The sequence below is a fragment of the Rhinoderma darwinii genome, chromosome 5, assembly GCF_050947455.1.
Source record: "Rhinoderma darwinii isolate aRhiDar2 chromosome 5, aRhiDar2.hap1, whole genome shotgun sequence".
In the NCBI taxonomy this organism is placed as follows: domain Eukaryota; kingdom Metazoa; phylum Chordata; class Amphibia; order Anura; family Rhinodermatidae; genus Rhinoderma; species Rhinoderma darwinii.
In genome coordinates this window covers 204,334,784-204,362,275 of record NC_134691.1, presented here as the reverse complement: position 1 = coordinate 204,362,275, position 27,492 = coordinate 204,334,784, and the positions used below count along the sequence as shown (strand labels likewise).

General features: G+C 42.1%; 1 protein-coding gene across 1 annotated transcript in view; it reads right to left on the bottom strand.

Moving 5' to 3' along the window:
- The window catches only part of SLC12A7 (solute carrier family 12 member 7), a 352,177-nt gene that overhangs the window by 189,973 nt on the left and 134,712 nt on the right, over positions 1 to 27,492 (bottom strand). The window contains exons 4-5 of the mRNA XM_075826873.1: positions 8,226 to 8,372; positions 3,167 to 3,221 (exon numbers count right to left, since the gene is read on the bottom strand). Of these exons, the coding sequence (XP_075682988.1) occupies positions 3,167 to 3,221; positions 8,226 to 8,372 (202 nt within the window). The remainder of the gene's footprint in view (positions 1 to 3,166; positions 3,222 to 8,225; positions 8,373 to 27,492) is intronic.

Here is a 27,492-nt window from a genome sequence, read left to right as displayed (position 1 = left end):
GATCTGACACTAGAGGGGTCTCAAAGATTGGAGGAAAGCCTCCTCAACACCATCTTGAGAGTTCTGCTCTAGGAACTCCAGCACCCTATGATTGATCGTGGCGCTGGTTGAGTCATCCTTAGGGGAAGGAGCTGACGTTTGCGTCCAGCTGCTGAATGGATGGCAGCACTTCGTCCGAGTCCTTCCAGGTGGCGGTCACGGTAGTCCTCACTTGACATATCCTAGATAGCTGGCCTTTCCTGGACCAGCGAAATGAGGCACTTCATGTCTTAGGGTCTTGGGATTTTCGGGTGTAGGCAGTAGGCCTCAATATATCTGCTGTAATGTCAGCGCTTCTCTCTCCTCAGCTCACACGACGATCTGGAGAGGATTTCCTAGTCTTTCCTCAGTCTCCTAGCAACAAAACGTGCGTTAAAAACTGATCCATCAACCCATCTGGGGGCTGCCAGTTCGTCAATATGGGCAAAAATAGAACATTCTATCAGTATCCACGGTCCGTTAAAATTACAGACGTGTGAATACGCCCATAGAACCACATTGTTCTGAAAACGGCCGTTGGATGGCTGTTAAAAAAACAAACTCGTCACATGCCGTTTTTCACTGTCATGTAAATAGAGCCTAAGTCATTGTATTATTTAACAAATTGTAAAATATTCTAGAGACTTAAGAACGGATACAGCTTTTATTAACCCAGAAGAGGAGAAACCAAAAACATGTTGTTGTTTTGTATGTGTTCAGAAATGTGTTTTCAGACGTATTTAAAATGGTAGCTGAACGCCTACAAACATCTGCCCATTGAATTCAATGGGAAAAACGTTGTTTTGTTCAAATGGGATGTTTTTTTACACCGCTGTTTTAAATAACCGAGCGTAAAAAAAAAAACGCCTTATATAAAAGGAGTGTCACTAGTTGAGCCTTTTTGGAGCGGTTTTTCACAGTGTTAATAGAAAAACAGCTCCAAAAAAACTTTTTCAGCTTCAAAAACGGCTGAAAATCAGAGGCTGTTTTCTCTGAAAACAACTCTGTCATTTTCAGCCGTTTTTAATTGTGCGTGTGAACAAAGCTTACGTAGACCTGTTCCTCTACAAACCAATCCCCTGGTAGAGAGAGTTCAGCACCCAAATTAGATTGGAAAAATAATGTAGGAGTCTAGGTGTTCTTTCCACAATATAGGCCAGCAGATGACATCAAGCAATGGTGTGATACTTCACTTGTGAAACGCATAATCCAAGATAACCGCCATCGTGGATCTGTTTTCTCACTACCGATTACAGTTCTCAGGTGGTTTGAACAAAAGTGGAGCTTTTATTACAAGGCAAACTACTTCCTCATTAGCCTTTCTATCCTCCAGAATGCCTGCTTTACGGCAAACATCTACTATAAATGTTTAGAAAAAAAACTAAGCCTAAAAATAAAGGAGGATGGAAAACTAGAAGACAACAACTATCTGCAAGCTTCTGAAACAGACATTGTGGTAAAAATGGCCTAAAAAAAAAGGATTAATCATTTGAGCTGGGGACCAACAGAAGGGATGGTGCTTAAAAGATTATTCTCAACTTAGATATTATGCCATAAATGTCTGATAGATGCGGGTCCCGGCTCTGGTGAGGCAGCCACTAGCTCCAGACTGCAGGCAGGGACTAGTGGAAAGGTTGCTACCTCTTCACTAGTCTTTGCCTAGAATTTGCAGCCAATGGCCTTCTCACCAGGCAAGACGAGGGTCTCGATATAGGTACGGGTCTCAGAGCTGGACATTTATAGCAAATCCTTTGGATATGACATAAATGTCTAAGTTTAGAATACCTTTTAAAGTGGCCATATAGAAACATAAATGTTGTCTGAATCCTGAATTTCAGCGAGATCAGTAAGATTGTGAGAGGCTTCCAACACTATCCCAAAGGCAGATGTTGAATAAAAAGTAGGATTGGTTCTTTGTTCCTGCAGGAGATAAGCGGTTTCCAGAGGGGTCTGGCAACTGATTTTGTCCCCTCTCTGCTGGAAAAAAAATGCACGCTCGGGCAAGCCGAGTGTGATGTTTATGGTGGAGTAAGGAGGAATAGCATTAGCTTCAGGGAAGTCCACCCAACAGCAGGACATTGGTCTGATTTGATGTTTGTAAGAAGAAAGACAACGTTTTTTGTTTTCCACCATTTTGATTGGATAGAATGGAATCAAAGTAGAGACCATATGATATTATGATAAGCGATGCGGGAATGCTTTTTTTTAAAATTTGTGAGATTTTAAATAAAGAGCCTTTTTAACCACTTAAAGGGGGTTGGCCAGGATTTGAAAAACATGACTGCTTTCTCAAAAAACAGCATCTCACCTGTCCACAGGTTGTTTGTGGTATTGCACCACAGCCCTATTAACTTCAAAGGAGTTGAACTGCTATACCAGATACAACTCATGGACAGGTGTGGCCATGTTTCTGAAAGGAAGAAGCTATGTTTTTCTAATCCTGTGCAATCCCTTTAAATTTAAGTTTAAGGGCTGTTTGGGCTATTTTGGTCTTTCAGGCCCAAGCTAATAATTTTTATTTCTTTCATTGCCGCATTCCAAGAGCCATAACTCTTCATTTTTTTGTTAACGTATGTATGGCATGAAGGTGTATTTTTTATTGCCACCACTTTAGAGTGCATATAAAGAACTTTTTTTTGAGAGGGAATGGAAAAACAAAAACACAATTCCATCATTGTTTTCTGAAATTATTTCTTTACGTTTACTGTGCAGTATAAATAATGTGTAAACTTTATTCTATGGGTCAGAATAAATACAGAGACAGCAAAATTATATTGTTTATTATAAGTCTTCGTACTTTTTTTTGAAAACTTGTTTTTTTTAATAAATACGTGTATCAGTGTGTTTGGTGCAACTTTCTAATTACATTTTATTAAAAATGGTTACTTTGAGATCTAGCGCTGTAACCTGTACCCGTCCGGGCCATGGGATACAGTTGCTCTGTATACAGGATAAAAATAAGCTGTATCTCAAAAAGTAAAGTTTTTTAATAAACCTAATTAGAAAGTTGCACCAAACATACTGATACATTTTTGTAATTAAAAAATATATTTTCAAAGGTGTACATAGCCTTTAACGCTACTTGTACATCATGGTGATTCCGAACATAATATAGCTAAATCATATGTTAAATAGAACATTTGTTTACCTGGAACAACTCCATTTGTTGCAATTGCACTCATAGATATGGCAGTCAACATTGTCTGAAAAAAACAAAACATAATAAACTTTTGATGTACAGGTATAATAATTGCTGCTGGTTGAAAACATTATAAAGAATGCATTCTCTCTTGCATAGGGACTTTAAAAAGGCTGTCCAATAGTAGAAAACAGGGTCTGCTTTTTTTAGGTTTAAACTATTTTTATTAATATCAGGAATATAGAAAAACAATACACAAAGAATGCGTACAGATGACGTGCCGTCATACATTTAAAACAGGATCATATATAAAAAAGTACAATGCAGGAGCAGAGAGGGACCTACTAAACGATGTACTGCCAGAAACTGGTAGGACCGATTCCCTACTAGAACAGGTATGGGACACTAGTCCATCACATGCCCATCCAAAGAAAAACACACATTCAGTGATAGACAAAAGAGATAAATGAGAAAGAGGGAGGAAGGGAAAAAAAATGGGGTGTGGAGGGAAGGTTGTTTCTTTACTCTTTATCAAAACCTAAAAGTAGTGTAGCATTTTAAAAAGAAATCCAGGGTTGCCAGAAAATGAGAAATCTGCTAGGATCATACGAATCATCTGCCACTAAGGGCCCTATTACCTGACCCATGATCTGGCAAACGACCATTCATACAAAAGCTCATTCCCAATCATTGCCCTGCGTTGCCCTGTCTACAATCAGCCAGTGAGTGAGCAAATGATCAGCCAATGAATGAGCAAGCGCTCATTCACTGGCTGACCTGCTTGTTTATGCGGCCAATAAAATGGTCACTAGTCGGCAGCACATCTCCCTGTTTAAATAGGGAGATGTGTTGCCAACATAATGGAAATGTATGGGGACGAACGATTGTACTAACGATCGCTCCTCCCTATACATAACGATCATTTCTCCTTGTGAAAGGAGCAAACGAGGGCCGATCGACGAGCTGTTATATCGATCAGTGCTCGTATTTAGGTCCATATAGGGCCGTGTAATAGGACCCTCACTCCTCTATCCTGATAATGAGTTTGACCTCCTGTATCCACAACCGTCAGAGCTTGTTTTTTTTCCTTCAATGTCTTGGAGTAACTGTTCGAGCAGCAGCGAGGAAATGTCGCAGTAAACTTTTTTTAATTGTTAAAGTGGAACCGGGTATGATGGAAATAAATGCAACCTGGGGAGTTGCAGACATTTCGCACCCACTCACATTCTCATAGATCGAGACAACAGAGTTCCAGAAGGGCTACCGTTCCGAACACTCCCAGCACATATTCAGCATAGTTCCTCTTAAGAGCCACACCTTCAGCAGTTCTTGGAGACCGAACGGTATATCTTGTGGAGGAGTAACACCTATACCACCGAGATAAGTTTATAAATCTTTTCCTGAGCTCCACATGCCATGGCCAATTTGTTAAAATGCCCATGGCATAGCATTTGTTAAAATAGTGTGAATGCTTTCTTCCACTCTTGACCAGAAATAGAAACTGCCAGCCCTTTCACACAGGACCCGGCATACGTGGTGTCATAACCGGTAACCGCCCTTAAAAGCAGACCATAGATCTGCAAAAGGATGTGAGCCATGGGTGAGGATTGTAAATGAAAGGTTTCTACTGGTGTTGGGGATGAAGTGTAGTATTACAATGATGAGTACCACACTGCAGGATATTAATAGGACATTAGTATTCGTAGGGATTGGGAAATATTAAAGGGTTGTTTTCAATTTTTTGTTTTTAATTTGTTTATAGAAAGGTAAACCATACAAGTTTGTAATATAAACTCATTTAAATATTGAAGATTCAGATAGCACTAGGTTGTTCGATGGGTGCATAGATAGGGGTCCAACCCACTGTAGACTGTGAAGATGTATAATGCACACCAATAGGAGTAGATTCAAAAGAATAATATTTATTTTATGCCAGTGTGCAGAATATTTATTTTATGCCAGTGTGCAACGTTAATGTTGCACACTGGCATAAAATAAATATTCTTCTTTTGAATCTACTCTTATTGGTGTGCGTTAAACTTCACAGACATAAATAAATGTAAAACTCTGTACCGTTGTTGTAATAGTGTGGTAGCATCGGTCTAAAACATAAATAATAATTAAAAAAATAAATGATAAAACCCACATATTAGTCCTGTGTAATGCATCCATGGGCTAACTGAAAAGGACTAAACATGGCACCAGTGACTTACCACCCACTCATGTGTCCATCACGGTCCCATGTAGTACGGCCAAAGCCTGCCTAACTTGCAGCGGCCAATGGCTACATGATTTTGCCAGGTATTACCGGCAAAATGGTACGGCCATTCGCCACCGAATGCGGGCGTGCTTTGGCCGCATGCAGATGCCACAACACGGGACCGTGCTTGAACATTATCCAGATATCTGACAGGTGAATGGTAGTTTATTGAGGAGCAGAATAAAGTATTTCTAACTGCAGCAACATCTCATCATGTCTGCCAGTGTCTACACATGAGCAGCTATTACATTCCTCTCCCTGTCTTGTGGGATGTGTTCTATGTGGACCTAGCACATGTAACACTGTTGCTAACGGCGAGGTAAAGCACATTTAAGGCCTGGTTTTTACCTTTCCGTCGGAGTGACTTATCCCAACTCACCCGATGCGTTGCCCAAACTCCACGGGCAGAGTGTTAATTGTAGCGCTGTGCACGGGGAAGCCCCTGACGTCGCTGTCCATATATGGACGGTGATGTCAGGGGCTTTCAAGTACAGAGTCCTTGGCCAGAGCACCACAAGTGCTCTGGTCAGGGACCCCTGTCTTGGGAAAGCCCTTTATGTTGCGGTCCATATATGGACAAACGTCACTGTCTATTATGGTGGAATAAATACTTATTCAAATTTTTCGATACTTCAAGAAACGTGTGCTGCAGTTTTTCTATTCTTTTGTCTACGACTTATACTGCGTGCACCGAATATATACCTGAAATGTGAAAACCATTTCCTATAAAGCAAATGGGACTGTAATGTGCTGCTATTTCTCTTTTTTTCATATATGAATAGGAGCTTTGAAAAACCCCAAATCCCCGGTTACAGTGTCGGCAACGCCCTAGCAGGGAAGTCCACTCATGGAAGACCCCCTGACATCACCGTCCATATATGGACAGTGACTTCAGCAGCCTTAACTCCTTATGGACATGGACAATCTTTGTTTTTTTCATTTTTATGTTTTCCTCACCACCTGCCAAAAGCCATAACTTCTTTTATTTATTTTTTCAACACAGCCGTATTTTGCGGGACAAGCTGTAATTTTTCACGGCACCATTTATTGTACTGCATAATGTACTGGGAAACCGCAAAAAAATTATTTGTGGGGTGAAATGGGCATAAAAAAGTTATTACGCAATTATTTTTTTTTGGGGGGGGGGGGGGGGGGGGTTGTTTTCATGGCATCTATCAGGTGGTGATAACTATGTGCCAGAGTGCTATGGCCAGGAACTTCGCTCCTGGAGGAATCCCTGACGTCACTGTCTATATATCTATAGTGATAATAGGGCGTTTAAACTACGGAGTCCCTGCACAGAGCATCGGACGCGCACTGGCCAGGGACTCCGGGACTGGAGGAGCCTCTGATGTCACTGTCCAGATATGTACAGCAAAGTCAGGGGCGTCTTCCGTCCCGGAGTCGCCAGCCAGAGCGCTACTGATGCTCTGTAAGGGGACTCCGTAGTTGAAAGCCCCTGACGTCAGGGGTTTCCCCAGGGCTGGAATCCCTGGGTCGAGTGCTAACAGATGCTCTTTCCAGGGACTTCGGCCCTGGGGAAGCTCCCCGACGTATACATTTAATGTACAGGGTGGGCCATTTATATGGATACACCTAAATAAAATGGGAATGGTTGGTGATATTAACTTCCTGTTTGTGGCACATTAGTATATGGGAGGGGGGAAACTTTTCAAGCTGGGTGTTGACCATGGCGGCCATTTTGAAGTTGGCCATTTTGTATCCAACTTTAGTTTTTTCAATGGGAAGAGGGTCATGTGACACATCAAACTTATCGAGAATTTCACAAGAAAAACAATGGTGTGCTTGGTTTTAATGTTACTTTATTCTTTCATGAGTTATTTACAAGTTTCTGACCACTTATAAAATGTGTTCAAAGTGCTGCCCGAGCATTCCTAGATGAACAGTTTCCTGGAAAGTGGATTGGTCGTCGTGGGCCAGTTGAATGGCCCCCTAGGTCTCCCGATCTGACCCCCTTAGACTTTTATCTTTGGGGTCATCTGAAGGCAATTGTCTATGCTGTGAAGATACGAGATGTGCAGCAACTGAAACTACGGATACTGGAAGCCTGTGCTAGCATTTCTTCTGCGGTGTTGCTATCAGTGTGTGAAGAGTGGGAGAAGAGGGTTGCATTGACAATCCAACACAATGGGCAGCACTTTGAACACATTTTATAAGTGGTCAGAAACTTGTAAATAACTCATGAAAGAATAAAGTAACGTTAAAACCAAGCACACCATTGTTTTTCTTGTGAAATTCTCGATAAGTTTGATGTGTCACATAACCATCTTCCCATTGAAAAAACTAAAGTTGGATACAAAATGGCCAACTTCAAAATGGCCACCATGGTCAACACCCAGCTTGAAAAGTTTCCCCCCTCCCATACACTAATGTGCCACAAACAGGAAGTTAATATCACCAACCATTCCCATTTTATTTAGGTGTATCCATATAAATGGCCCACCCTGTATACCTCTGAAGAACACTTTTTTGGCCTACGTTGGCCTAGATGAGCCCTATGGACACATTTAGCGTGTATGTCAGAAGCTTTCCCGGTGTACACGCTAAACGTAGGTCAAACACAATGTGAACCAGGCTTAATCAGTTTAAAGAACTGCCGTCATGAGCTAGACCACTGATTGGAGTAGAGCGGCTTACTGACAGTGCTAAACAAGTGGTGCCTGCATGTCCTTTTCTCGGGAAATAACAGTACCTTTGAGATATGACAATGAGTGCTATCCGGTACAAAAACTGTAATTGAATCCAGGAAATAAAATGCAAAATGTAAAACTAATAATACGAACTTACACATAAACAGCACATCAGGATGATGCAAAAAGATTCTAGTACTCCTGCAGTTCCAACTATCCAGGTCAATCTCAAAAAAAGAATGACACCAAGGATATTTTGTAAGCAAGGCAAGTATACCCCAATAAATGTTCCCATTCGAGTTTCCTAAAATAAAAATTAACAGATTTGTTAAAGCATGCAAGGACCCATTTCTAATGTTTTTTTTCTTTTTAAGTGTTCTTATATTTATTACAATTTACAAAAGAGCATTAATATATGTGGCCATATTTTTTTCAAAACATCGTGTTTGTGTGTAAGTAACTATATGGTATACAGTTGCATATTTTGGGAAATTTGTGTTCAGTGCATTCTTCTGGAGATTTTTTTTTGCTTTACAAAAATAGGCAAACAAAAGGCAAGCAACACGTCAAAACCTTCTTTTCTACAGCATGTGCAAAGGAAAACGAATATGCCAAACCATCATCCACAACACTAAAAGAATGCGAGAATAAATTATGGACAGCCCGTATGTTGCTGCTCACCAGAATGATATTTTTATATTATTAGAGATCCGATGTGAAGTACCTCACCAACCCTCATTGGATAATCTTGGACATAAATGTTGCAAAAGAGTGGGGTGGATGTCACCCGAAGTGCAGACATGGGTTGGTAACTGTTCACTATTCATTTGCTCTATCATTTTGATCCTCTTTGTCGCACTTGTCACTTTACTTCCTGGATCATATAAGGCATTGTATTTTACCATTTGCACGTTGCCTTCCCATTTATGCATTTCTTCAGACTATTTACTTTCATTGTGTCTGTTACCCATTACCATTTGTTGTTTACTTTTGGATGTTGTTCTTTTTTTATGCTGTAGTAGTGTTTCTTATTTTTTAATCCTGTGTTTTCATTTATGAATTTTTGACTACAATAAATCTTTTTATAGCAAGTTTTTGCATTTTTTTTCTTTTTTGGTAGCATTCAGGGGCGGATTGGCCATGTACTTTGCCTAGAATTTTCCCGGGGGGGCCAGCCTCTCCACTGATCAGGTGCCACTCTCCTGTACAGTCCTGCACACATCTGTGTATGTGGGTAGTGAACCGTGATATAAAGCAATCCCCACATACACAGATGTATGCCGGAGCCTCCAGTCCACAGTCTGCATGTCAATGTAATTGCATGACCTTTAGAAAGAACATCATGTGTTCAAAGGTCCTTCAGTCACTGCAACTTCAAGACTCCGGACACAGTAGAGAAAAAAAATTCTGAGAAAGGGAAGAGTTAATTTATGTATGTATGTATGTATGTATATATATACATATACACACACATATACACACACACACACACACACACACACACACACACACACACACACACACCGTGTTCCAAATTATTATGCACATTGGATTTAAGTGTCAAACATTTAATTATTCGTTTATCAATGAAACTCATGGATGGTATTGTGTCTTAGGGCTCTTTGGATCATTGTAATCTATCTCAGACACCTGTGATAATTAGTATGCCAGGTGTGCCCAATCAAAGGAAAACTACTTAAGGACGTTCCACATTATTAAGCAGGCCACAGGTTTCAAGCAATATGGGAAAGAAAAAGCATCTCTCTGCTGCCGAAAAGCGTGAAATACTGCAATACCTTAGACAAGGTATGAAAACATTGGATATTTCAAGAAAACTTAAGCGTGATCATCGTACTGTGAAAAGATTTGTAGCGGATTCAGAGCACAGACGGGTTCGTTCAGATAAAGGCATAATGAGGAAGGTTTCTGACAGACAAATTAATAGGATTAGGAGAGCAGCTGCTAAAATGCCATTGCAAAGCAGCAAACAGGTATTTGAAGCCGCTGGTGCCTCTGGAGTCCCTCAAGGTGTAGGATCCTCCAGAGGTTTGCAAGTGTGCATAAAGCTATTATTCGGTCACCCCTAAACAATGCTCACAAGCAGAAACGGTTGCAGTGGGCTCAGAAATACATGAAGACTAATTTTCAAACTGTGTTGTTTACTGATGAGTGCCGTGCAACCCTGGATGGTCCAGATGGATGGATTAGTGGATGGTTGGTGAATGGCCACCATGTCCCAACAAAGCTGCAACGTCAGCAAGGAGGTGGCGGAGTCATGTTTTGGGCTGGAATCATGGGGAGAGAGCTGGTAGGCCCCTGACGGTGTGAAAATGACCTCTGCAAAGTACGTAGAGTTTATGACTGACCACTTTCTTCCGTGGTACAAAAAGAAGAACCGTGCCTTCCGTAGCAAAATTATCTTCATGCATGACAATGCACCATCTCATGCTGAAAAGAATACCTCTGTGTCATTGGCTGCTATGGGCATAAAAGGAGAGAAACTCATGGTGTGGCCCCCATGTTCCCCTGACCTCAACCCTATTGAGAACCTTTGGAGCATCCTCAAGCAAAATATCTATGAGGGTGGGAGGCAGTTCACATCAAAACAGAAGCTCTGGGAGGTTATTCGGTCATCCTGCAAAGAGAAGAAACTGTCCAAATACTCACAGATTCAATGGATGTAAGAATTGTGAAGGTGATATGTTAACATGGAACTTGGCCTGCTAAGTTTTTTTTTTGATTGAAAGAGCTTCTGATTTCTGTAAATATGACCTCCTGATGCTGCAAATTCAACAAATTACCATTTTAGTTCTCTTTACAACCTTTAAAATGTTTTGATCTCTGTTGTGCATAATAATTTGAAACATTGCATTTTGAGTTTTTTTACTTCTAAAAAAAAATCTGTTATCATTAGGAGATTTGTTCAATAAAATTTGCATTATACTCCAACGGTTGATGGCTTGAAGATTATACTGACTGTCATTTGCATAGACTATTTAGGAAAATCAGCGAAAAATAACATTTGCATAATAATTTCGAATGCAGTGATATATATATATACATACACACACACACACACATATATATATACACATACATATATGTGTATATATATGTGGAAAATTTACATTTCCTGGAGTTCGTAGGCAGAACACTTAGGCCGGATTTACACGACATAACAGTTCCGTGTGTCAGCCTCGTATGATGCGTGGCTGCGTGATTTTCGTGCAGCCGCCATCATTATGACACTCTGTATGTTTGTAAACAGAAAAGCACGTGATAGACTTCGATGGGTGCGTGATGCGTGAACAACGCACAAATATAGGACATGTCGTGAGTTTTACGCAGCGGACATACGCTGCGTGAAACTCACGGACAGTCTGCATGGCCCCATAGACTAACATAGGTCCGTGCGAGGTGCGTGAAAATCACGCGCGTTGCACGGATGTATTACACGTTCGTCTAAATAAGCCCTTAAGGGTTAAGATACTTCATCTGATCGGATAGAAGAGACATATTACTCAGCAGTAATCAAACAATTAGGAAGTCCCAGATAACCTTAACCCCCTTTTCGACATTTGACGTATCCATATGCCAAAGTCGAATAGGGGAAGTATGGAGCGGGCTCACGGAGTGAACACGCTCCATACGATGCAGGTGTCGGCTGTTTGTTACAGCCGACACTTCAGAGTAACGAGCGGCATCGCGCTCGAACACGATCCCGCTTGTTTAACTCGTTAAATGCTGCGGTCAGTAACGACCGCAGCATTTAAATAGTTAGAAAGAGGGGGGCGACCCCCTCTAACAGCTCATCGCACCCCCCGAAATGCAATCGCGGGGGGGGGGGGGTCTGGGCGATGGTTGCTATAGCTGCCTGGGGGCCTAATGAAGGCCCCCAGGTCCACCATCTTTGTGCACCTATTAAGCCCTGCAATACATTAGTATTGTACATAGATCGCTGGTTGAAGTCCCCTAGGGGGACTAGTAAAAAAAGTAAAAATGACTTAGGTTTTTTTTGTGTAAAAAAAATAAATATTAAAAGTTAAAAAAAAAAAAAACCCTTTTCCCCCTAGAGCATAGTAAAAATAAATAAATAAATAAAGAAACATAATAATTGGTATCGCCACGTCCGTAAAAGTCTGAACTATTACAATATATCATTATTTAACCCGCATGGTGAACGCCATAAAAAAAAATTGTAAACGCCAGAATCTCTATTTTTTTGGTCACCTAATCTCCCACAAAAAATGAAATAAAAAGTGATCAAACCGTCGCATGTACACCAAAATGGTATTATTAACCCCTTCGCGCTCAGGTCAGTAATAGTACGTCCTGCTAAGTAGAACGTTCGCGCTCAGGTCAGTACTATTACTGACCTGAGTAAACACGGCGCCATTTAATCCCGGCGCGTGCTTGAGCTGTGATACCTGCTGTTTCCGACAGCAGGCTATCACAGCTTAGTGTGCAGGGACCGATCGCCGTGGTCCCCGCCGATTAACCCCTTAGAAGCCGCGTTCAATAGCGATCGCGGCTTCTTAGGGGTTAAGCTGCCATCGCCGGCCTGCTACACGATAGCGGGCCGTGATGGCTACTATGGCAACCAGAATCCTAACAATGGACTCTGGCTACGCCATCGACGGAAGCCTAGTGGGTCCCGACAAAGTCAGGACCCACTATGCTTGCTGTCAGCGAACAGCTGACAGCTCTAATACACTGCACTACGTATGTAGTGCAGTGTATTAGAATAGCGATCAGAGCCTCCTGCCCTCATGTCCCCTAGTGGGACAAAGTAAAAAAAGTGTAAAAAAGTAAAAAAAAGTTGTGTAAAAATAAGAAAATAAAAGATTTAAAAGTAATAAAAGTAAAAGTCCCCCTTTTTCCCTTATCAGTTCTTTATTATTAATAAAAATATATAAATAAACAAATAAACTATACATAATTGGTATCGCCGCGTCCGTAACGACCTGAACTACAAAACGATGTCGTTATTTATCCCGCGCGGTGAACGCCGTAAGAGAAAATAATAATAAACCGTACCACAATCACAATTGTTTGGTCACTTCAACTCCCAAAAAATGGAATAAAAAGAGATCAAAAAGTCGCATGTCCCTAAAAATGGTACTGATGGAAACTACAGTTCGTTACGCAAAAAATAAGTCCTCACACGACTTTCCTGATGGAAAAATAAAAACGTTATGGCTCTTAGAATAAGGTAACACAAAAAGTAAATGATTTTTTACAAAACGTATTTTATTGTGCAAACGCCATAAGACATAAAAAAAATATAAACATCTGGTATCGCCGTAATCGTATCGCCGCGCAGAATAAAGTGAATGTGTCATTTATAGCACACGGTGAACGCTGTAAAAAAAATTGAATAAAAAACAATAGTAAAATTGCTGTTTTTTTAGTCCCCACGCCACCTAAAATTAGAATAAAAACTGATCAAAAAGTCGCATGCACCCCAAGAAAACTACAATGGATTCCTCAAGGTCTCTAGTTTTCAAAAAGGGGTCACTTTTAGGGGGTTTCCACTGTTTTAGCACCACAAGACCTCTTCAAACCGGACATGGTGCCTAATAAATTAAATTAAATTAATTAAATGTCACCTCTACTTTGCTCTAAATTCCTGTGAAACACCTAAAGGGTTAATAAACTTTTTAAATGCTGTTGTGAATACTTTGAGGGGTCTAGTTTCTGAAATGGGGTGTTTGATAAGGGTGTCTAATATATGGGCCCCTCAAAGCAACTTCAGAACTGAGCTGGAAACTAAAAAATAAAATAAAAATGAGGCAATACTTCGCTTCTTACATTATACTCATAATGAGCCGTACCCACCCCGAGATGACCCCAGTTTTGACCGTTTGTATAAACGGAGACCCCTATTAGACCATTTCAGTGCCCGGTTTTCCCAGCATTCACCCCCGAGAAGTGTATTTCTATAGATGAATCCCTGGTACATTTGAAAGGGAGGCTTCAATTCCGCGAGTACCTGCCGGGTAAGAGGGCAAGGTATGGCGTGAAGATGTATGAGCTGTGCGAGAGTGCATCAGGGTATACCTACAAATTTAGGATATATAAAGGGAAGGACACCAGTACTCAGCCCCCAGAATGCCCCCCCTTACTGGGAGTTAATACAAAAATTGTGTGGGATTTGGTGCACCCACTGCTGGACCAGGGTTACCACCTCTACCTGGATAATTTTTATACCAGCGTCCCACTCTTCAACTGCCTCGCTTCCAGAAGTCCTGCGGCATGCGGCACTGCTAGAAGAAACCTGAGAGGCCTCCCTAAGACTCTGCTTGGGCAAACACTCAGAAGAGGTGAGAGCAGGGCACATTCTAGCAGCAACATATTGTGTGTCAAGTACAAGGACAAGAGAGATGCCACACCAGTACCCATGTACCTGTACGAGGTACCAGTACAGGGACCCCCAAACTAGACTGCATCCTGGACTACAATAGGTACATGGGAGGGGTGGACTTGTCAGATCAAGTCCTGAAGCCTTACAGTACTTCTGGAAGCGGGGCCACAGGCATCGTACCAGGGCAACACTTTTTAGGAGAAGTTCCCCAAACTGGCAAGAAGGGAAAAAGTCAAAAGAGGTGCAGAGTCTGCTATAAGAGGGGGATAAGGAAGGACACAATATATCAATGTGACGCGTGTCCCGAAAAACCAGAGCTCTGTATGAAAGAGTGTTTTAAAATTTATCATACATCCCTTTATTTTTAATTTACCCCAGTTTTACTCGCTCTGATCCACTTCGCACAGCTTACCCCTCCTCATCTTTCCCCTCTGAGCCCTGCTGTGTGCCCAGGCAGCTGATAACAGCCACATGTAGGGTATTGCCGTACCCGGGAGAGCCAACATTACAGTTTATGAGGTGTATATCTCCGGTGGCGCATGCTGGGCACAATATATCGGACACTGAATTGGCATATATGTTTAGAAAATTGCAAATTTCACTCTGTACCAACTGCTGCACATTATCTTTTACACAATACCTGTGGGGTCAAAATGCTCACTACACCTCTAGATGAATGCCTTAAGGGGTGTAGATTTTAAAACAGGGTCACTTCTTGGGGGTTTCAACTGTACTGGTACCTTAGGGGCTTCTGCGTACAAGACTTAGCACCAGAAAAGCTCCAGTAGGCCAAATGGTGGTCCTTTCCTTCTGAGCCCTGCCGTGTGCCCAGGCAGCTAATAACAGCCACATGTAGGGTATTGCCGTACCCGGGAGAGCCCACATTACAGTTTATGGGGTGTATGTCTCCGGTGGCACATGCTGGGCACAATATATCGGACACTGACATGGCATATATATAGAAAATTGCAAATCTCACTCTGCACCATCTGCTGCGCATTATCTTTTACACAATACCTGTGGGGTCAAAATGCTCACTACACCTCTAGATGAATTCCTTAAGGGGTGTCGTTTTTAAAATGGGGTCACTTCTCGGGGGTTTCAACTGTACTGATACCTCAGGGGCTTCTGCACACTCGACTTAGCACCAGAAAATTTCCAGTAGGCCACATGGTGGTCCTTTCCTTCTGAGCCCTCCCATGGGCCCAAACGGCAGTTTATCACCACAAATAGGGTATTGCCACACTCAGGACAAATTGGGCAACAAAATGCGGTATTTTATTCCTTGTGAAAATAAGAAATTTTGAGCCAAAACTACCTCTTATTGGAAAAAATATTTTTTTTTTTAATTCACAGCCCAATTCAAATAAATTCTGTGAAAAAACTGTGGGGTCTAAATGGTCACAACACCCATAAATAAATTCTTTGAGGGGTGTAGTTTCCAAAATGGGGTCACTTCTGGTGGGTTTCCATTGCTTTGATACCTTTGGGGCTCTGCAAATGCGACATGGCACCCGAAAACCAATCCAGCAAAATCTGGGCTCCAAAGAACACATAGCGCTCCTTTCCTTCTGAGGCCTCCCATGGGCCCAAACGGCAGTTTATCACCACAAATGGGCTATTGCCGCACTCAGGACAAATTGGGCAACAAATTGGGGTATTTTACTCCTTGTGAAAATAAGAAATTTTGAGCCAAAACTACCTCTTATTGGAAAAAATTTCATTTTTTTGAATTCACAGCCCAATTCAAATAAATTCTGTGAAAAAACTGTGGAGTCTAAATGGTCACAACACCCATAAATGAATTCCTTGAGGGGTGTAGTTTCCAAAATGGGGTCACTTCTGGTGGGTTTGCATTGCTTTGATACCTTTGGGGCTCTGCAAATGCGACATGGCACCCGAAAACCAATCCAGCAAAATCTGGGCTCCAAAGAACACATAGCGCTCCTTTCCTTCTAATACCTCCCATGGGCCCAAACGGCAGTTTATGGCCACAAATAGGGTATTGCCGCACTCAGGACAAATTGGGCAACAAAATGGGGCATTTTGTTCCCTGTGAAAATAAGAAATTCTGATCAAAAATGACATCTTATTGGAAAAATTGTCATTCTTTTAATTTCACAGCCCAATTCAAATACGCGCTGTGAAAAAACTACGGGGTCAAAATTGTAACAATAACCATAAATTAATTCCTTGAGGGGTGCAGTTTCCAAAATGGGGTCAGTTTTGGGGGATTCCTACTGTTTTGGCACCTCAACACCTCTTCAAACCTGGCATGCTGTCTAAAATATATGCTAATAAAAAAGCACCACCAAAATGCACTAGGTGCTTCTTTGCTTCTGGGGCTTGTGTTTTAGTCCACGAGCGCACTAGAGCCACATGTGGGACATTTCTAAAAACTGAAGAATCTGGACAATACATATTTAGTTGTGTTTCTCTGGTAAAACCTTCTTTGTTACAGAAAAAAAATAGAATAAAATTGAAATTCAGAAAGAAAAACGAAATTTGCAAATTTCACCTCCACTGTGCTTTAATTCCTGTGAAATGCCTGAAGGGTTAAAAAACTTTCTAAATGCTGTTTTGAATACTTTGAGGGGTCTAGTTTTTAAAATGGGGTGCTTTATGGGGGATTTCTAATACATAGGCCCCTCAAAGCCACTTCAGAACTGAACAGGTACCTTAAAAAAATGGCTTTTGAAATTTTCTTAAAAATATGAGAAATTGCTGTTTATGTTCTAAGCCTTGTAACGTCCAAGAAAAATAAAATAATGTTCAAAAAACGATGCCAATCTAAAGTAGACATATGGGAAATGTGAACTAGTAACTATTTTGGGTGGTATAACCGTCTGTTTTTCAAGCAGATGCATTTAAATTCTGAAAAATGCTATTTTTTCTAAATTTTCTCTAAATTTTGCAATTTTTCTCAAATAAAGACTGAATATATCGACCAAATTTTACCACGAACATGAAGCCCAAAGTGTCACGAGAAAACAATCTCGGAATCGCTTCAATAGGTTTAAGCATTCCGACGTTATTACCACATAAAGTGAAATATGTCAGATTTGAAAAATGGGCTCTGAGCCTTAAGGCCCAAACTAGGCTGCGTCCTTAAGGGGTTAAAAACTATAGCTTATCCCGCAAAAAATAAGCCCTCATACCACTTAATCGACGGAAAAATAAAAAAGTTATGGCTCTCGGAATTTGGCGACAATAAATTTGATTTTTTACACTTAGGTTTTTACTTGTAAAAGTAGTAAAATTGAGAAAAAACTATATATATTTGGTATCGGCATAATCGTATTAACCCACAGAATAAAATTAACACGTTTTAATTGCACAGTGAATTCCGTAAAAACGGCGCGCAAAAAAACATTGAGGAATCGCTGTTTTTTTTCATTTTCTACCCCACAAATTATTTTTTTCCCCGTTTCCTAGTACATTATATTGAAAAATAAATGGTGCTACGAAAAACTACAACTCGTCCCGCAAAAATCAAGCCCCCATAGTACTAAATCGACAGAAAAATAAAGACGTTATGGCTTTTGGAAGGTGGGGACGAAAAAACAAAAATGAAAATCTGAAAAAGGGCTGCGGCGGGAACGGGTTAAATAGAGCCCAAATCTTGTGCTGCCTACTGACTCCAGGAAATGAAAATTTCAGGTAAATTTTCCACTTCCTGATCTTCTTATGGCAGCACACTTAAAGAGGCTCTGTCACCAGATTTTGCAACCCCTATCTGCTATTGCAGCAGATAGGCGCTGCAATGTAGATTACAGTAACGTTTTTATTTTTTAAAAACGAGCATTTTTGGCCAAGTTATGACCATTTTTGTAGTTATGCAAATGAGGCTTGCAAAAGTCCAAGTGGGTGTGTTTAAAAGTAAAAGTCCAAGTGGGCGTGTATTATGTGCGTACATCGGGGCGTTTTTAATACTTTTACTAGCTGGGCGTTCTGATGAGAAGTATCATCCACTTCTCTTCAGAACGCCCAGCTTCTGGCAGTGCAGATCTGTGACGTCACTCACAGGTCCTGCATCGTGTCGGACACATCGGCACCAGAGGCTACAGTTGATTCTGCAGCAGCATCAGCGTTTGCAGGTCAGTAGCTACATCGACTTACCTGCGAACACCGATGCTGCTGCAGAATCATCTGTAGCCTCTGGTGCCGATGTGTCCTCGCTCGTCTGACACGATGCAGGACCTGTGAGTGACGTCACAGCGTGATCTCTCGAGAACACGGCTGTGTCTGCACTGCCAGAAGCTGGGCGTTCTGAAGAGAAGTGGATGATACTTCTCATCAGAACGCCCAGCTAGTAAAAGTATTAAAAACGCCCCGATGTACGCACATAATACACGCCCACTTGGACTTTTACTTTTAAACACACCCACTTGGACTTTTGCAAGCCTCATTTGCATAACTACAAAAATGGTCATAACTTGGCCAAAAATGCTCGTTTTTAAAAAATAAAAACGTTACTGTAATCTACATTGCAGCGCCTATCTGCTGCAATAGCAGATAGGGGTTGCAAAATCTGGTGACAGAGCCTCTTTAAGGGACTTAATAAGCAATGAGAACATGGGAGGGGGGGGGGGGTTTTCAAGCTTTGGATGCTCCCACTAGTATTTTCCTGCCAAAGGCAGAACCTTCAGAAGAAAAACTGTAACCTGTAACCTGTCTAACGTGGGATGACACCAATCCTCCTGTAGAAGGAGATCTGGACGTAATGGGAGTTTCCAGAAGTTGCCGTTAAAGAGCTTCAACACGAGCGGAAACCATGCCCCTCTGGGCCAATGAGGAATGATGGCTATGGCCTTCACTTTCTCGTCCCTTATTTTCCTCAACACCCGAGGAATTAGAGGGATGGGGGGAAAGACATATATGAACGTCTTTTCCCAAATCAAGGATAGTCTGTCTATGGCATATGGGTGATCCGACCTGTTGAAGGAGCAGAACTTCCTTAACTTGGCATTCTTTGCGTTCGCTATGACGTCTAAAGATGGTTTGCCCGTCTTCCTTGTGATTTGGAGGAAGACTTCCGGATTCAAGCTCCACTCTCCTGGGTGAATCTGTTTCCTGCTCAGCCAATCTGCTTTCAGATTCAACACTCCTCGAATGTGAACAGCGGAGACTGATCTCAGATTACGTTCTGCCCACCGCATAATCTGACTGCATTCCTTTCTGAGAGAATTGCTTCTGGTGCCCTCCCTGCTTGTTTACATAAAACACTGCGGGGAGGTTGTCTGACTGAATTTGTACATCGTGACGATGGAGCACATCCTGAAAGTGTAATAGGGCTAGTTTGATCGCCCTGAGCTTTTTCATGTTGGATGAAAGGCAGCTTTCGTGTTTGGACCATTTCTTTTGCACCCATGATGTTCCCACATGTGCACACCAGCCTGAGCCTGAGGCATCCGTAGTGAGGAGTGTCCGATGAACTGGTCTCAGAGATCTGCCTCGATCGAGATGGTAGGGTACCAACCACCACGGGAGGTCCCGTTTCACATCCAGAGAAACTGATAAAGTTGTCGAGTGACACTATTCTCCTGTCCCAGCTTTTTAGTATGTTGGATCGCAACATTCGGATGTGTGCCCTTGCCCAGGGTACCGCCTCGATAGCCGATGTTAGAAGGCCTAACACTCTCATGGTCTAACGGATGGAGCAGTGACTCAATAAAGTTAGTCGCTGAACACCCTGATGGATAGAACATATCTGGTCGCTGGACAGAGTCAGTGACATTTTCTGTGTATCTACCATGAAGCTTAAGTATTTTAACTTGGTGCATGGTGTTAGATAAGACTTCTGGAGGTTTATGATGAAACCGTGCGAGATGAGTATGTCTAGAGAGACTTTTAGGTGTTTTATGAGCATGCCTTTTGACGGGGCTCTCACCAGCCAATCGTCCAGGTACGGATATACGAAGATCCCTTTCATGTGTAGTACTGCTGACAGTACCAACGCTACCTTCGTAAACACTCTGGGCGCTGATGTTATCCCAAAAGTTAGGCAGGTGAACTGAAGATGTAGGACTTGATGATGAACAGGAACTGCTACCCGAAGAAATTTCCTGTATTTCTTCAGGACCGGGATATGAAGATATGCATCTTGCAGATCGATAGTGGCTAGAAATATCTCCTTCTTGGATAATATTTATGACTGATTGTATAGATTCCATTTTGAACTTTTTCTTTACAAAGAACTGGTTCAGATATGTGAAATCTATCACTAACCGCCACTTGACTTCCTTTTTTGGAACGGCAAAGATAGGGGAGCACACTCCCCGACCCCGCTGATGATACGGGACTCCTTCCTTATGAAGTCCTGAATAAGACTGAGAACAATAGGATTTCTTCCTCTGTTTATACAGAATCTGTTCTTTGGAACGGTGTTTAGTTCCAGCGAGTAGCCATTCTGGATGGTGGATCTGACTCAAGTGTCTGTGGACGCTTTTAACCATAGGTGAACAAACTTAGTTGAGCTTTTGGAACGTTCTTGAAAGATTTTAAAAGGCGGCCTCTTTGGAGGACGTGGGAAGGAAACCCCTTTTTCATAATTTATTAATTTAAGGATGTCTTCCAGCTAAGGGCCGAAGAGAGAAGAGGGATGAAATGGTAGGGAACAAATGATTCTTAGATGGCACGTCCCCTGTCCATTGCTTGATCCAGAGGGTTCTACGCGCCATATTGGAGAGAGACAGGGATCTGGAAGAAAACTTCAAGACATCCAGAGGCTCATCACGCAAAAATTCTGCATCCGCTTTCATGAGAGGGATATTGTTCAAGATCTTTTCTCTCGGTACGCCTTCCTCCAGATCTTGAGAGAGCTGACTAAGCCATGTACGAAGGGCTCTGGCAACCGGGATGGAAGCGGATGCCACTTTACATGCCACAGCCGACAAGGAGTAGGCTATTTTTTTATATACAATCAGCCCTGCGATCCATTGGATCCTTTAAGAGGGAGAACTCCTCTGAAGGAAACACAGATTTCTTTGACAATCTGGCGACAGCAAGATCAACTTTGGGCGGAACATCCCAGTTAGAACTAAACTTGGGATCTGTTTTGTAGGTGTGTTTAAACCTCGCCCCCTGATCGATGCGTCTTGTCCGGCTTATCCCAATCTTTCTTGACCCAATCTGTAATAACAGGACGGGAGGGAAGGACTCTGTCTTTATTGACCGGAAAATAATAAAGTTGTTCCTCTTTGGTTTTATGAGACACATCTTTATCGGTCTCAACGGTCAGTTTGGCTGCTTTCAGCAAGTGCGGGTCCTTGTCTTTATCTAACAGATAAATATTCTTTAAGGGTTCCCCATTAGAATCCTCTGAATCCAGATGCTCCTCCGATAGATCATATTCGGAAGGGGAATGCGGAGAGGGTGACCGCTTCTACCTTTAGATTTTTTCAGCATAGCAGCCGACTTAATCTCCTGAAAGGTATCAGTAAGTTGATCTTTAAACCAGGACAGAAACCCCACGGCTTCAGTGTGGAAGGATTGTTCAGGAGGTCTGCAAGATGATCAGAAACTCTGGTCCCAATCCCCTGGCAACGGTTGCGGACAACCTTTACACATATTGTATTTAGATTTCCTTTTACGTTTCGCTTGAGATACAGGACTTGCCATCTGGGAAAAAAGGCATGCAATTTACAATCTTATCTGTAAGTGGCCTCAAGGAAGCAAAACCCTCCTCACATTAACACAATGAATGTTTTGGGTACCTTAATCTCCAGGGTCGAGCAACTGAACCAGCGCCGTAGCACCGGATTCGAGGTCTTTTCTTGAACCGCCGGGATAGCGCGAGACTTCAGTTCTCGCGCATGCGCAGACCGCACCGAAGCCGGGAGAGTGCACAGCGCATGCGCCGGAATCCAGCGTACACCTTACCTCGGCGGCAGCCATCTTGGGACACTTGTCTGGAGGTGTATGGGATCCACATCTAGGAGCCGAGGGACAGGTAAACCTGTATGCCTCTACAGACTGGAAGCGTGGCTTCTCATTACCTCCAGGTAAGATTTTTAGAAGCCAGGCCAAGGGACCGAGGAAACCCCCAGTATACAGCCCCCATGTCCTCATGGGTCGCAGCTTAGTGACAGAGGAACCTCTTCTGTATAAAGCATTTTGGTATAGTGGTCTTCAACTATCCATGTTCGTAGAAGAGAAAAAATACGCTTTCTGAAGGGATTTGGGCTCTATTTAAAGTTACCTGGGACCTCCTAATTGTTTAATTGATTACTGCTGAGTAATATGTCTCTTCTATCCGATCAGATGAAGTATCTTAACCCTTAAGTGTGCTGCCGTAGGAGGATCAGGAAATGTATATATATTATATTCTCAATGAACTAGAATATCCTTAAAAAGTTAATTTAATTAATTCAATTCAAAACGTGAAACTCATATTATATAGATTCATTACACAGTGATATATTTCCAGCATTTTTTTCTTTTAATGTTGATGATTATGGTTAACCGTTAATGAAAACCCAAAATGTAGTGTCTCAAAAAACTAAATTATTATATAAGCCCAATTTCAAAAAGTATTTTTAAAACCAAAATGTTGGCCTACTGAAAAGTGCGTACAGTATATGCACTCAATACTTGGTCGGGGCTCCTTTTGCAAGAATTACTGCATCAATGTGGCGTGGCATGGAGGCGATCAGCCTGTGGCACTGCTGAGGTGTTATGGAAGCCCAGGTTGCTTTGATAGCGGCCTTCTGCTCATCTGCATTGTTGGGTCTGGTGTCTCGTATCTTCCTCTTGACAATACCCCATAGGTCAGGCGAGTTTTCTGGCCAATCAAGCACAGCGATACTGTGGTTATTAAACCAATTATTGGTACTTTTGGCAGTGTGGGCAGGTGCCAAGTCCTGCTGGAAAATGAAATCAGCATCTCCATAAAGGTTTGTTAGCAGAGGCAAATTTCCTGGTAGACGGCTGCGTTGACTCTGGACTTAATATAACACAGTGGACCAACACCAGCAGATGACTTGGCTCCCCAAACCATCACGGACTGGAAACTTCACACTGGACCGCAAGCAACTTGGATTGATGCCTCTTCACTCTTCCTCCAGACTCTGGGACCTTGATTTCCAAATGAAATGCAAAATTTACTTTCATCTGAAAACAGGACTTTGGACAACTGAGCAACAGCACTGGTCCACTGTGATATATCAAGTCCAGAGTCAACGCAGCCATCTACCAGGAAATTTTAGAAAACTTCATGCTTCCCTCTGCTGACAAGTTTTATGGAGATGCTGATTTCATTTTCCAGCAGGACTTGGCACCTGCCCACACTGCCAAAAGTACCAATACCTTGTTTAATAATCACAGTATCACTGTGCTTGATTGGCCAGCAAACTCGCCTAACCTAAACCCCATAGAGAATCTAGAATCTATGGGGTATTGTCAAGAGGAAGATGAGACACCAGACCCAACAATGCAGACGAGCTGAAGGCCGCTATCAAAGCAACCTGGGCTTCCATTACATCTCAGCAGCGCCACAGGCTGATCACCTCCATGCCACACCGCATTGATGCAGTAATTCATGTAAAAGGAGCCCCGACCAAGTATTCTATCTGTAATATATATATATATATATATATATATATATATACATACACACATATACACACACACACACACACACACACACAGAGATGTAGCCAACTTTTTCTTGACTGATAACTTGCGTGAGATCACACAACAAAAGCCATTGAAAAGTCTTTGAAAAAGTCAAGATAAGGGATCATTCCACTGTGTATTTAATGCGTTAAAAGTCAAGATAAAGACGTCTACATATGTATACATACACATATATATATATATATATATATACACACACATAAAGTATGTATGCATATCCATACAGTGTATATATAATATATATATATATATATATATACATACATATACATACACACACACACACACACACACACACACACACACACACATATACATATATACACACACCAGCAGAGAGAGACAGCAGCACTCCGTTTCCAAGAAAAACTAGACCAATAATAAAAGGGTGCCAGCTGATATAAATATAGTCAAGACATTGACAAGGTTAGAAATAATGATTTTTATTTGAAATAATAATTTTCTCCTTCAAACTTTGCTTTCGTCAAAGAATGCTCCATTTGCAGCAATTACAGCATTGCAGACCTTTGGCATTCTAGCTGTTAATTTGCTGAGGTAATCGGGAGAAATTTCACCCCATGCTTCCAGAAGGTCCTCCCACAAGTTGGATTGGCTTGATGGGCACTTCTTGCGTACCATACGGTCAAGCTGATCTCACAACAGCTCTTTGGGGTTGAGATCTGGTGACTGCGCTGGCCCCTCCATTACAGATAGAATACCAGCTGCCTGCTTCATCCCTAAATAGTTCTTGCATAATTTGGAGATGTGCTTTGCGTCATTGTCCTGTTGTAGGATGAAATTGGCTCCAATCAAGCGCTGTCCACAGGGTATGGCATGGCGTTGCAAAATGGAGTGATAGCCTTCCTTATTAAAAATCCCTTTTACCTTGTACAAATCTCCCACTTTACCAGCACCAAAGCAACCCCAGACCATCACATTACCTCCACAATGCTTGAGAGATGGCGTCAGGCACTCTTCCAGCATCTTTTCAGTTCTTCTGCGTCTCACAAATGTTCTTCTGTGTGATCCAAACGCCTCAAACTTCGATTCGTCTGTCCATAACACTTTTTTCCAATCTTCCTCTGTCCAATGTCTGTGTGCTTTTGTCCATATTAATCTTTTCCTTTTATTAGCCAGTCTCAGATATGGCTTTTTCTTTGCCACTCTGCCCTGAAGGCCAGCATCCCGGAGTCACCTCTTCACTATAGACGTTGACACTGGCGTTTTGCGGGTACTATTTAATGAAGCTGCCAGTTGAGGACCTGTGAGGCGTCTATTTCTCAAACTAGAGACTCTAATGTACTTTTCTTGTTGCTCAGTTGTGCAGCGGGGTCTCCCACTTCTCTTTCTACTCTGGTTAGAGCCGGTTTGTGCTGTCCTCTGAAGGAAGTAGTACACACCGTTGTAGGAAATCTTCAGTTTCTTGGCAATTTCTCGCATGGAATAGCCTTCATTTCTAAGAACAAGAATAGACTGTCGAGTTTCACATGAAAGCTCTCTTTTTCTAGCCATTTTGAGAGTTTAATAGAACCCACAAATGTAATGCTCCAGATTCTCAACTAGCTCAAAGGAAGGTCAGTTTTATAGCTCCTCTAAACAGCAAAACTGTTTACAGCGGTGCTAACATAATTGCACAAGGGTTTTCAAGTGTTTTCTAATCATCCATTAGCCTTCTAACACAGTTAGCAAACACAATGTACCATTAGAACACTGGAGTAATGGTTGCTGGAAATGGGCCTCTATACCCCTATGTAGATATTGTATTAAAAAACAGACGTTTGCAGCTAGAATAGACATTTAGCACATTAACAATGTATAGAGTGTATTTCTGATTAATTTAATGTTATCTTCATTGAAAAAAAACTGTGCTTTTCTTTCAAATATAAGGAAATTTCTAAGTGACCCTAAACTTTTGAACGGTAGTGTATATATACACACACAGCAAAGTTTCACCCTCTCCATAAAGGCATTTTCTATTGCCCATGAGGAGAGGTCACTCCTTTGAAGCTTTGCACCAACCATGTGGTTATTTGGCTGCAGTGCTGCTCCATACACTTGCTGTTATGCATATATACAGTATACATGCACATATATATATATATATATATATATATCATGGCTGGGAGGGGACTGCAGGGGCTTTCAAAGACTAGGCTGCCTGCACACTGGAGGCAGGCAGTTAGCCTGAAACAGCTTATGTTTTCCAGTGCATCCTTAAGGCCCTATTCACATGACCGTTTTTAAAGGCTGTGTGACAGCCGTTTTTTTTTTAAATTAATAGCTGTCATATGTAACATCTTTTAACCCTAATGGGGCCATTTACACGGCCGTTTTTTTGACCGGGCCGTCAAAAAATAGGACATGCCCTATTTCAGGTCATTCTCACGACCACACGGCTCCCACACAATTCAATCAGGCCGGGTAAAAAACGTCTGTCACTTGGATGCCATCCGAGCGACGGCCGTTAAAAAGGGTTCCTGCCCTCAAGTCCCCGAGCAGGGAATGCGCTAGCATTCTGCCTTGGGAATCAAGCACGGTTACGGCCGTCATTGTCCATACATGGACAGTGAAGTTAGGAGCTTTCCCTGGACCGTAGTCCTGGGGCAGAACCTGTACTAGCGCTTTGCTGTGGGACTCCAGAACTGTTCCTGACATCACTATCCATATATGGGCAGAGACGTCAGGAGTTTCCTATCGCTTCAGTGCTGAACCCAGGAAACGGAAGAATAGTACCGTATATGTCGGCGTATAAGACGACCCCCAACTTTTACCCTTAAAATATAGAATTTAAGATATACTCACCATTTCGTGCAGGAGTGCTTCACTATGGCCATCGGCGGCAGGACCCAGGACTCTGTCTCTTTGAACTCGCGCATGCGCAGATAGGCTGCTTCATCGCGCGAGATCTGAGAGGCAGGGAATGAGAGGAAAGGGCGGGCCAGAGGATCTTACAGAGATGTTCCCTGGCGGCTAATACCGGCTTCCCTCAGATCCGTGGCGGATTCCGTGCATCCCGGGAGCCTGTGTACCGGACTGCAGGCTCACAAGGTAACACACAACCTGTGTGTAGACAATATGTAGACTAGGGATGTCACGATACCAGAATTTGGACTTCGATACCGATACTTCGTTTAGTATTGCGATTTCGATACCAATTTCGATACTTTTGCAAACAGTAATAAAAAAAAAATTCTTCAGTTTTCTGATGTGAGGCGCGACGTGTGATGAATTTTGAACGCGCCTCACATTAATAGTAATTAATCCCATCATGTTTCTCAGTCATATTGGGTTAATGTGCGAGGTACATGATGGGGTTAATTATAATTAATGTGAGGAACATGGAGGGTAAATTCATCGCACCTCGCGCCTCACATTAATAAGTGAATGAAAGCCGTGTTTATTTCATTTTTTTACAGCGTACACA